The sequence below is a fragment of the Penaeus monodon genome, chromosome 38, assembly GCF_015228065.2.
Source record: "Penaeus monodon isolate SGIC_2016 chromosome 38, NSTDA_Pmon_1, whole genome shotgun sequence".
NCBI classification, from domain to species: domain Eukaryota; kingdom Metazoa; phylum Arthropoda; class Malacostraca; order Decapoda; family Penaeidae; genus Penaeus; species Penaeus monodon.
In genome coordinates, this window is record NC_051423.1 from 24,197,601 (window position 1) to 24,210,100 (window position 12,500).

The 12,500-nt window shown below is 44.4% G+C and overlaps 1 protein-coding gene across 1 annotated transcript in view; it reads right to left on the bottom strand.

The window, feature by feature from the left end:
• Window positions 1–12,500, bottom strand: part of LOC119597033 (calcium-activated chloride channel regulator 1-like) — a 32,455-nt gene that overhangs the window by 11,929 nt on the left and 8,026 nt on the right. Inside the window, exons 3-15 of the mRNA XM_037946469.1 lie at window positions 11,259–11,445; window positions 9,814–9,920; window positions 6,886–7,053; window positions 6,475–6,599; window positions 5,704–5,859; window positions 4,862–5,048; window positions 4,240–4,413; window positions 3,728–3,856; window positions 3,139–3,266; window positions 2,767–2,890; window positions 2,274–2,383; window positions 583–752; window positions 1–119 (exon numbers count right to left, since the gene is read on the bottom strand). The exon at window positions 1–119 is cut by the window's left edge and continues 1 nt beyond it. Of these exons, the coding sequence (XP_037802397.1) occupies window positions 1–119; window positions 583–752; window positions 2,274–2,383; window positions 2,767–2,890; window positions 3,139–3,266; window positions 3,728–3,856; window positions 4,240–4,413; window positions 4,862–5,048; window positions 5,704–5,859; window positions 6,475–6,599; window positions 6,886–7,053; window positions 9,814–9,920; window positions 11,259–11,445 (1,884 nt within the window). The remainder of the gene's footprint in view (window positions 120–582; window positions 753–2,273; window positions 2,384–2,766; window positions 2,891–3,138; window positions 3,267–3,727; window positions 3,857–4,239; window positions 4,414–4,861; window positions 5,049–5,703; window positions 5,860–6,474; window positions 6,600–6,885; window positions 7,054–9,813; window positions 9,921–11,258; window positions 11,446–12,500) is intronic.

Sequence of the window (12,500 nt, forward strand, 5' to 3'; positions counted from 1 at the left end):
TTGTAGTTTTGCTGTCCGGTTGCTTGTAGAAACGGTAACCGAAACGCTGTAGCGGCCGTTGGCTGAGAACTGCGTGAAATAGGCCGAGTAAATCCCGTCGCCGGCCCGCAAGTCCGCTCCTTGATGGGGGGGGGGGGAAATGATCAGCGAAAAAGTGAAGGATAGTTGGCTCGGAATTCGTTATAACAGTGGGACTGGTGGGTTAGAGATGGAATCTACTCTAAGGGTTTGGGATGCTTTGGTTAATGGAAAAATGGAACGCACAGATACGCAGATTCGTACACGAGCACAAACTGGCACGAGACCACACAAATTACCTAAATTCACAACCTGCCGACAAGCACACGCACACACACACGCACACACACACACACACACACACACACACACACACACACACACACACACACACACACACACACACACACACACACACACACACACACACACACACACACACACACACACACACACACACACACACACACACACACACACAAGACATACCCAAACATACAAGAAATAGACCAACGCATACCAACAACCTACACACAACTCATCCACAAACACACGAACACTAACCTACACCATTGTCCAGCAGAGGCAGTGCCACAGAGCTAGCTTCTGTCGGTGGCTCTATGATCGCTGTCACATTAGCGTTTATAACAGTGCTATAACCTTGGCTCACGAAGGCATACAGGCGCGTCGGTGATGGGTAGGTCACTTCACTGCTAGACATCCACGTTTTTACCCTGTGTTTGATGGAATTAGAGATTGGAATAGATAGCTGGTGTGTTACTGTTTGAAATCTTTATCCTATATCTGAAGACATTAGAGATCAGAAGTAGATTAGGTTGGTCACTTCACTGATAGATATACACGTTTTTACCCTATTTTTGGATAAAATTAGAGATTGACAGGTGGTGCGTAACTTCAGTTAGTTTTCACTTTAAGTCTAAAGGAATTAGAGACGAAATAGACTAGGTTTTAGGTTCCTTCACTAAGAGAAATGAAGGTCTTTAAAAACTGGAAATATATTAGGTGTTACGTCACTTTACTACAAGACATCCAAGCTCTTATCCTGAATTTGAATAAATTAGAGATTTGAAATAGATTAGGTGGTACGTTCTTTCCCTATTAGAAATCAAGGTCTTTAGAAACTGGAAAAGATTTTTACCCTGTATTTGAATAGATTAGAGATTGGATAGATTGGGTAGAACGTTATTTCACTTTTAGAAACCCATTTTTTTTATCCTAACAGGTAAATGAGTCAGTGATTGGAAATAAATTAAGCGGTACGTTATTCACTTTTAGAAATCTGTTTTGCCCTAATTGTTGAATGAATTAAATATTGGAATAGTTTAAGTATCATGTTGATAATGATTATGAAAACGGTGGTGTTTAATAAATAGAAAAAAAACAAGCATATGAATTTGAGATTATAAGCATGATGATAGTAGTAATTATTATATTAGTTAGTACTAATATGTGTTTGTATTTATTATAGTACCCATTAATCGAATTATCAAAATGAGAATACCGATGACACATAAATAAAGGCACTTTTCCTGCCCCGCTGCGAGTGTCATGTGATTTCATGGTCGTTTGCATTATAATAATAATGATAATAACAATAATAATTATTATATTAATAATAATAATTATTATTATCATTGTTGTTGTTGTTGTTGTTATTATCATTATTATCATCATCATCATCATCATCATCATCATTATTATTATTATTATTATTATTATTATTATCATTATTATTATTATTATTATTATTATTATTACTATTAGTGTTGTTGTTATTATTATTACTCTTATCAGAAATTTTATTATCATTTATTATCTTTCTTACCGTTGTTATTGTTATTATCATTATCATTATTATCATTATTGTTGTTATCATCATAATCACCATCATTATCATCATTACAATTTTTAATAGGGATGATGATATGATGATGATGATATGATGATGATGATGATGATGATGATGATATCATTATTATTACTATTATCAAAGTTATTATTATCTTTACCATTGTCATCACTATTTTTACTAATCTTATAATCCTCCTCATCATCATCATGGCCATCACCACCATCACCATCACTATCATCATCATCATTATCCTCACCACCACCATTATCATCATCATCACCGAAATCACCACCTATATCACAATCATCATCATTACGACCACATCTCTCATATCTCTCCTTATCTCTCCTTTCTCTTCATAATCGAATATGCAAATTCTTGCCTTATTGGGTCCTCCTGCGTCTTCTTGCTCGGGTGCGACGTAACAGCTACGAGAACTTCGTCGAAAGGAATGTAACCTGAGGTAGAGATGTTGTAGATCCATTTCCCAACCTGTGGAGTAAAGGAACGGTGTGAGAGAGGAGGGGAGAGGGAGAAAAGGGGGAGGGAAAGGGAGAGGGAGAGGAGGAGAGAGAGAGAAGGACGGGCAGAGGGAGAGGGAGAGGGAAAGGGAGAGAGATGGGGGTGGAGAGAGCAAGAGGGAAAGGGAAAGGGTGAGAGAGAGAGAGAGAGAGAGAGAGAGAGAGAGAGAGAGAGAGAGAGAGAGAGAGAGAGAGAGAGAGAGAGAGAGAGAGAGAGAGAGAGAGAGAGAGGGAGGGGGGGCGAGAGAGAGAGAGAGAGAGAAGAGAGGGAAAGTTAGAGTGAGTTTCTGATAAAAAAAAAAAGTATTGGACCTAATATCCTTAATTTCACATAATTTTCAGCATCACACCTACCGGAGCTTCCTGAAATGTGAACGTAATTGTCCTCGTTATGTTGTCTACGCGATAAATACTTGAGTCACTCCCACGTCCGTAATTTTCACCCACGGGAGACGTGAGATTCACCACTATAGAAAACCTGAAAAGAAATTGATATTTTAGGGGTGTTTATTGTAAATTAGCAAGTATTATAATTCCTAAATTTAGAAGTAGAAAAATATGTTTTTCGTTTACTTATAATTGTACATAAAGTATTCAAAGGAATGTTAATTTCGTATTCCTAACCTTTCATTCTAATGAACTCTACCTAGTTATACAGTAATAAATACTAAAGGAAATTCACCCCGGTTAAAATTAACATAAAAAGAAAGGAAAAACAAATATTACTGGTTGTACAAGTCGATATTCTCCGTGAAGGTGAAACGCGTCTCGTGGCCCACAGTGGAATCCAGAACAACCTCACCCACAACGTAGTTCTTTCGTCCAGGCTTCACGAAAGCGACGTCTCTGTGCACCTGGGAAGTTGGTGGGAAAGGAAGGTTAAGATCTTGTAGTTTAGGAGAGAGTTAAAGAGTGATTATCTTCTATGCATGTGTGTGTTAGTGTATCTTGGTTCATTCATAACTCTAGGTACACGCACGCTAACTCACAAAGACACACTCTCACATACACACGCACACATTCACACACATACACACACACACACACACACACACGCGCGCGCGCGCGCGCGCGCGCGCATGCTGACTGGGTGTAGGCGTATTGCCTAGATATATTTAATTCTATTCTTAATGAATCACTATAATTTTTTTGTCGCAAGATCCCGTGTTGCGTACTGAAACGACAACGAAGAGTGTGTTTGTGTGTGTTTACATTCCTCCAATCTTACTAAAACTTTTTTTTTTCCTCTCCTACACTGTTCCAAGCCCTTATACTCTCTTCGACCCCCTGTCTAACCCTTCCCCTTTTCCCTCACTTGTTGCAACTGCTTCATCTCGTCCTTATCCGATGACTTTATAGCGTCAAAGAGCAAGGCATCCAGGCTGGAGAGGGAGCCACGTGACCCCGTGCTGTGGTAGTAGCTAGCGCCCCCGGTCTCTTTTGCCTGTGGGGAGTAAAAAGACCATATATATACGAGCTCAGGGAAACACGTAGGAGTATACACGTGTGCAAATTTAATATATATTTGAGACATTATACACGGGAAAAAATATAGAAGAAATAAAACAGGAAAGGAAGAAGAGAGAGAAGGCAAATTCATTTTGATTTCGATAAATCTATTCATTTTTATCAATTGGAGAGACGAAACGTGAGTGAATACACGTATTATCTTTGAGAGAGAGAGAGAGAGAGAGAGAGAGAGAAAGAGAGAGAGAAGAGAGAGAGAGAGAGAGAGTCAGACAGACAGACAGAGAGACAGACATAGACAACCAGAAATAAAACAGCAAGAAGAAAACGAACAACTCCGACATAAAAGCGCCCACCTACCCAGCTCTCGAGAGAATCCGTAGCATTCGGGCCAAAGGATACGGTGTTGATAATGATCCCTGCCCTTTTCACGTCAGGCAGGACCTCCTCCACGAGCGGCAGAATGGTTTGCTCTCCGTCAGTTATCAGGATGATCATGAGGCCTTCGCTCTTCACGTGAGATTCTTCTACTAGCTGTTTTGAGTGAGAGAGAGACAGAGAGAGGGTTGAGAATAGGGGTTTGTTACTAATTAATTAATCAATTATTCTTTTATTAGTGGGTGTGATTCTCTCTGGTGATATACTTCTTTATCTATTTTTCTGATTTAGCTTTTAATATCACAGTTTAAATGTGTGTATATATGTATATATATATATATATATATATATATATATATATATACATATATATATATATATATATATATATATATATATATATATTCATACATACACACACACACACGCAAGCACGCACACACACACACACACACACACACACACACACACACACACACACACACACACACACACACACACACACACACACACACACACACACACACACACACACACACACACACACACACACACACACACACACACACACACACACACACACACACCACACACACACACTCACCTGAAGACAAAAATACAGAGCTCCGCCAATCGCCGTAAACCCATCCTTGTTGTACGTCGTGGGCAACTTTTCAACAATTTCCTCCCTGTTATGCTGCACCCGCGTGAAGTTGACGTGGAGTGTGGATTTGTTGGCGAAGGACACGACTGCCACTTCTGATCCGTTGGGGATGAGGTCGCGGACGAATCTGTGGGGAGGGAGGTGAAGGGGTGGTGAGTTAGGTGGGAGGGAGGGGTGGGAGGGAAAGGGAGGGAAGGAGGGAGTAGGTGGGAGGGAAAGGGAGGGAAGGAGGGAGGAGTGGGTGGGTGGGAGAGGGAGGGAGGAGTGGGGGGGGGGAGAGGGAGGGAAGGAGGGAGGAGTGGGTGGAGAAAGGGAAGAGGAGGGAAGGAAGGAGAAGGGGCTGGAGGGAAAGGGACGGAAGGAGGGAGAAGTGGGTGGGTGGGAAAGGGCGGGAAGGAGTGTGGATGGTGGAGGGAGGAGAAGGGAGGGAAGGAGTGTGGATGGTGGAGGGAGGGAAGGGAGGGAAGGAGTGTGGATGGTGGAGGAGGAGAAGGGAGGGAAGGAGGTGGATGGTGGAGGGAGGAGAAGGGAGGGAAGGAGTGTGGATGGTGGAGGAAGGGAAAAGGAGGAAAGCGTTGGTGAGTTGTGAGGGAGAGGTGGGCAAGAGTTGCGCCCACGTATGGATATAAGTACCTATATATGCATATATATGTTTATCAATTTATGTAATCATGCATGTTTGCACAAACATAAAAACAAGGACAACGATACCATGGAATAAAAATAATAGATAACTAATCAATAATAATAATAATAATATAATGATAACAAAATAAGTTTACCTGACAACCGCCTGGTACAACTGCGCCATGAACTGGTCCATGGAGCTCGAAAGGTCAAGGAGCAGAATGAATCTCGGTTTCTCCTTGGCAGCTTCTTGGACCACCTGGAACTGCGGCTTCAAGGTCGCGGGGGAGGACACGGTCGTCGGAAAGTTTCTGAAAGGAGGAGCGAAATGGCCTTTGGTTGGCTGGCTGGCTGGTCCGGTTGGGCGGCTGGGTGAGGGGGTGGGCGAGGGGGTGGGTTGGTGGGTGGGTGGTTGGATGGGTGGGTGGATCTCGATCTCGACCTCTCTTTCTCTGACTTTTTCTCTTTTCCTGTTTTTTTTTTCTTTCTCTCTCTCTCTCTCTCTTTCTGTCTTTCTCTCTCTCTCTCTCTCTCTCTCTCTCTCTCTCTCTCTCTCTCTCTCTCTCTCTCTCTCTCTCTCTTTCTTTCTCTCTCTCTTTCTCTCCTCTCTCTCTCTTCTTCTCTCTCTCCTCTCTCTCTCCTTTCTCTCTCTCCTTCTCTCTCTCTCTCTCCTTATCTCTCTCTCCTCTCTCTCTCTCTCTCTCTCTCTTTCTCTCGCTCGTTTCTTTCTTTCTCTCCTCCCTCCTCCCTCCTCTCCTCCTTCCCTCCCTCTCCCTCCTCCCCTCCTCCTCTCCTCTCTCCCTCCCTCCCTCTCTCCTCCTTCTCTCTCCCTCCCCTCTTCCCTCTCTCTCCTCTCTCTCCTTCCCTCTCATTCCCCCTTCTCTCCCTTCCCTCTCTTTCCCCCTTCTCTCCCCTCACCCACTTACGCGTTTTTGAAATCCTCGTGCTGCGTGATGACTCCCCAGACCGACTGACCACCACACTGCAGATTGTGTGCGTTGGGAGCCCAGACGTTGTGTGGGATTGTGTCGTTGTCACAGAACTGGGTAACCTGCAAGATATGTGTTCAGGACGTGTTAGTTACATTCGAGGGGGTTTTCGTGTGTGTGTGTGTTTGTTTGTGTGTTTGTGTTTGTTTGTGTGTGCGTGTGTTTGTGTTTGTGTGTGTGTGTTTGTGTGTGCGTGTGTTTGTGTTTGTGTGTGTGTGTTTGTGTGTGTGTGTGTGTGTGTGTGTGTGTGTGTGTGTGTGTGTGTGTTTATATGCATGTATGTACGTACGTATGTATGTATGTATGTATGTAAGTATGCATATATAGCATAATCTCTCCCAAACTCACCGAATCGAGGAAATAGAGATTCATAAACGACCCGGTGACGTTGTTACTCTCGGCCGGGAAGAAGTGGCACCGGGCATCTGGCATCCCGCTGGTGTCCGCATGGCACTGGGCACCGTCCAGGGACCTCATCCAGCCCTTGAGCTCCTGCGTGCATCCTGTCACGTGCACCTGTCACGCGGCGGGAGAGAAGGATGCTTAGCGACCGGGGATGGAAGAGATGCTTAGGGACCGGGGATGGAAGAGATGCTCAGCGACCGGGGTTGAAAGAGATGCTTAGAGACCGGGGATGAAAGAGATGCTTAGAGACCGGGGATGAAAGAGATGCTTTGCGACCGGGGTTGAAAGAGATGTTTAGAGACCGGGGATGAAAGAGATGCTTAGAGACCGGGGATGAAAGAGATGCTTAGAGACCGGGGATGAAAGAGATGCTTAGAGACCGGGGATGAAAGAGATGCTTAGAGACCGGGGATGGAAGTGATGCTTAGCGACCGGAGATGGAACGGATGCTTAGAGACCGGGGATGGAAGTGATGCTTAGAGACCGGGGATGAAAGAGATGCTTAGCGACCGGGGATGAAAGAGATGCTTAGAGACCGGGGATGAAAGAGATGCTTAGCGACCGGGGATGAAAGAGATGCTTAGAGACCGGGGATGAAAGAGATGTTTAGCGACCGGGGATGAAAGAGATGCTTAGAGACCGGGGATGAAAGAGATGCTTAGCGACCGGGGATGAAAGAGATGCTTAGCGACCGGGGGATGGAAGAGATGCTTAGAGACCGGGGATGAAAGAGATGCTTAGCGACCGGGGATGGAAGAGATGCTTAGCGACCGGGGATGGAAGAGATGCTTAGCGACCGGGGATGAAAGAAATGCTTAGCGACCGGGGATGAAAGAGATGCTTAGCGACCGGGGATGAAAGAGATGCTTAGAGACCGGGGATGAAAGAGATGCTTAGAGACCGGAGATGAAAGAGATGCTTAGGGACCGGGGATGAAAGAGATGCTTAGAGACCGGGGATGAAAGAGATGCTTAGCGACCGGAGATGAAAGAGATGCTTAGCGACCGGGGATGAAAGAGATGTTTAGAGACCGGGGATGAAAGAGATGCTTAGAGACCGGGGATGAAAGAGATGCTTAGAGACCGGGGATGAAAGAGATGCTTAGAGACCGGGGATGAAAGAGATGCTTAGAGACCGGGGATGAAAGAGATGCTTAGAGACCGGGGATGAAAGAGATGCTTAGCGACCGGGGATGGAAGAGATGCTTAGAGACCGGGGATGAAAGAGATGCTTAGAGACCGGGGATGAAAGAGATGCTTAGCGACCGGGGATGGAAGAGATGCTTAGCGACCGGAGATGAAAGAGATGCTTAGCGACCGGAGATGAAAGAGATGCTTAGCGACCGGAGATGAAAGAGATGCTTAGCGACCGGGGATGAAAGAGATGCTTAGCGACCGGGGATGAAAGAGATGCTTAGCGACCGGAGATGAAAGAGATGCTTAGCGACCGGGGATGAAAGAGATGCTTAGCGACCGGGGATGAAAGAGATGCTTAGAGACCGGGGATGAAAGAGATGCTTAGCGACCGGGGATGGAAGAGATGCTTAGCGACCGGGGATGGAAGAGATGCTTAGCGACCGGGGATGAAAGAGATGCTTAGCGACCGGGGATGAAAGAGATGCTTAGATGACGGATGAGAGAGAGTTTGGAGACATTTATTTATTTGATTACACATTCATCAACACCATTTTCTCCAATTCATATATATATATATATATATATATATATATATATATATATATATATATATGTATATATATATGTATATATGTATATATATATATATATATTTTTTTTTTTTTTTTTTTTTTTTTCTTTTTCTTTTTTTTTTTTTACACTTTCAACCCCAAATATTTCCAATCAGTAACAATATTCTTTTATAAATTTATTTTATTAAACCATCATCAATCCCACTTTCTAAAATCCCCATTATTTCCAATCAACAGCAATATATTTCTTTTATTAATCTAATTCATCCACACCCATTATTTCCGACCAAAATCTGCGGGGATCTCACTTGCTGATCAATAATAACATTTCTTGTTTATTATTTTCTTTTCATTTACTCAATTTTTTTTTAATCCTCATCAACCCCCATTATTCTCACCTGCTGATCAATAATAACATTTCCCATTAGTTTTTCTATCATCTATTATTATTGTTTATTGTATATCTATTATCATTCATTTTTTTCACATCCTCATCTCCGCCTGTTATTCTTACCTGCTGATTCATAACAACATTTCCCATTTGTTTATCTATTATTTATTATTATTATTTATTTTTATTTTCTATTATTCATCTTTTTTATTGCTCTTTCATCAACTTCATCAATCTATTATATATTCATTAAATTTTTTACACCTTCATCAGCCCCCGTTATTCTTACCTGTTGATCAATAACAACATTCACTAATTATGTAATCTATTATTATTCATCTTTTTTTTTTCTATAATTATCTATCATTCTAATTTTTCTCTATTATTTATTCACATATTTCACACCTTGATCAGCCCCTGCTAATTCATAACATTTCCCATTTATTTATTTACTATTTATTATTATTATTTATGATTTATTTATTACTATTTATCTTTTTTCACACAATAACATTTCCCATTTACTTATCACTTATTTATTCTTTATCTTTATTTTCACACCCTCCTGCTCCTCCCTCCCGTTATTCTCACCTGATCATCATAACCCATTTATTTATCTATTATCACTAATATTATTCATCCTTTTCCACACCCTCATCAACCCTCATTATTGTCACCAGCTAATCAATAACCTTTCCCCATTTATCTATCTATCATTACTATCACTATTCATCTTTTTTATTACACCCTCGTCACTCTCCGTTATTCTCACCTGCTGATCCTCGCCGATATAAAAAGCGGGCGAACCGGTGCCGTGTTCCCCATACTCGTCGAATACACCCCAGCGGAAGTGAGCCCACTCGTGGACGAGGACTTTGCCTGGAGGTGGAGGGGGAGGTGGAGGGGGAGGGGGAGGGGGGAGGGGGAGGTGGGGGAGGGTGGAGGTGGAGGTGGAGGGAGGGTGGAGGTGGAGGGGGAGGGGGGAGGGAGGATGGAGGGTGGAGGGTGGAGGTGGAGGTGGAGGGGGAAGGGAGCAGAGGGGTGGATGGAGGGAAAGGGGGGGAGGGGGAGGGGGAAAGGGGGGAGGTGGAAGATGGGGGAGGGGAGAAGAGGGGAGGAGGTGGAGATGGAGGGGATGGGGAGAAGGAGATGGAGGGAAAGGAATGAAAGGAGGGAGAGAAGAGGGAGAAAGCGTGGAAGTAGTGGTGGAGGAAGAGGAGAGAAAAAGGTGGTGGAACGAAAAGTAAAGAAAATGGGATGAAAAGGGAAAAATAATTAATAACACAGTAATGTACATTGTTTTATAAATGACTTAACAGACAAACAAACAAGGAATATACTAATATAAAACACACAAATAGATGAACAAATATACACGTACATATATACATACAAACAAGTAGATGAATAAATAGATAAATAAAAACACACTATACATACTACGTTCTCCTCCTCTTCTCTTCCTATTCCTCTTCTTCCCTTCCTATTCCCTATTCTCTCCCTACTTTCTTTCTTCCATCCTAGTTCCCTACTTCTCCTTGTCGTCTCCTATTTCCCTATTCCTCTTCTATCTTTCTCACTCTTCCCTTTTTCTTTCTCGTCTCTTTCTAATTCTCGTTCTCCTTCCTTCCTATCTCCTTTCATTCCTTACTACTGCTCAATCTCTCACTCCCCACCCCCTCCCTACCCCTTCCTCCTTACCCTCTCCCCCCTCCCTACGTATTCCCTCTCCCTCCATCCCTCCTTCCTTCTCCAGCACTTTCCTCCCTCCCAACTCTTCCCTCCTACCCTTTCTCCTCCTCCCTACATATCCCACCTCCCTCCCAACTCTCACTCCTTCCTTCCTTTTCTTTCTCCCTCTCCTACCCCTCCCTTCCTTCCTCCCTCCCCCAAAGCCCTCCCTCCCATTCTTCCTCCCTCCTTCCCCATACCCCTCTCTCCCTCTCTCCCATTCTATCTCCCTCCCATTCTTCCTCAATTCTCCCCTATCCCTCCCATAACCCTCCCTCCCCCTATCCCGATCCTCTATACCCCCCCACTTACCTGGCGACACTTCCCCCCTATCACTCCCATAACCCTCTCCCCCCCCCATAACCCTCCCTCCCCCAAAACCCACCCTTCCCCCCTCCCACCCATCCCCCTCCCTCCCCTAACCCACCCTCCCCCTTATCCCTATCCTCTATAGCCCCCCCCCCCTCCCACCCCACCCGCACTTACCTGGCGATCCGAAAGTGCTGTTGAAGTCCCCAAACATGAGAGCGGTGTACGTGGGTGTCAAGTGGATATAAGCCCCGGGCTCGCCACACCCACCCAGCTGCAGAGTGTAGGGGAAGTCTCCGTGCTCTGGGTGGGGCAGGTCTACCCGCACGGCCGCCGAGGGAAGCCAACCGGATACGTTGGTTGACTGTTGGATACGGTGCGGATACATTAGAAGGGAGAAGAGGGGGAGCGGGTACATCAGAAGGGAGAAGAGGGGGAGCGGATACATTAGAAGGGAGAAGAGGGGGAGCGGATACATCAGAAGGGAGAAGAGGGGGAGCGAATACATCAGAAGGGAAAATGGGGGAGCGGATACATTAGAAGGGAAAATGGGGGAGCGGATACATTAGAAGGGAGAAGAGGGGGAGGGGAGGGAGAGGAAAGGAGAGGACTGGAGAGGAGGAGGAGGAGGGGAGGAAGAGGAGGGGATAAAAAGGAGGGGAGAGGAGGAGGAGGGGGTAAAAAGGAGGGGAGAGGAGGAGGAGGGGATAAAGAGAAGATTAGAGGAGGAAAAGGGGAGGAGAGGATAAAGAAAAGAGGAGAGGAGGAAGAAGGAATGAAATGAAGAGGAGAGGAGGAGGAGGAGAGAGGAGGAGAAGGGGATGAAGAAAAGAGGAGAGAAGGAGGAGAGAGAGGAGGAGAATGGAATGAAGAGAAGGGAAGAGGAGGAGAGGGGATAAAAAGAAGAAGAAAGAAGAAGGAGGGAATAAAGAGAAGGGGAGAGGAGGAGGAAGTGATAAAGAGAAGAGGAGACGAAGAGAAGGATGAAGAGAAGGCGAGAGGAGATGAGAGATAAGTGTAGGGAAGAGGGATAAGGGAGGAGAGGGAGAGGGGAGAGGGGAGAGGGGAGGAGAGGAGAAGGAAGAGATATAGAAGAGGGGGAGGAGGGAACAGGGTAGATAATGAAAGGAGGAGAGAATAATAGGGAGGAGAGAGAGACGAAGGGAAAGGGGGGGGGGGGGAGAAAGTAGACTGAGAGTAGATAGTGTATCTGTGTTACTTAGTAAGTACGTAATATACATATATATATATATATTTTTTTTTTACTGCGTTTTCTTATCTTGTTTGTTATGTCCCTTGCAGATAGCGACTTAGTTGAAGCTTCTCTTGCACAAGCATGATAATTCAGTGAAGAATTATGTCTGTCTGTCTCTCTTTCTCTCTATCTATCTGTCTGTCTATCTATCTATCTATCTATCT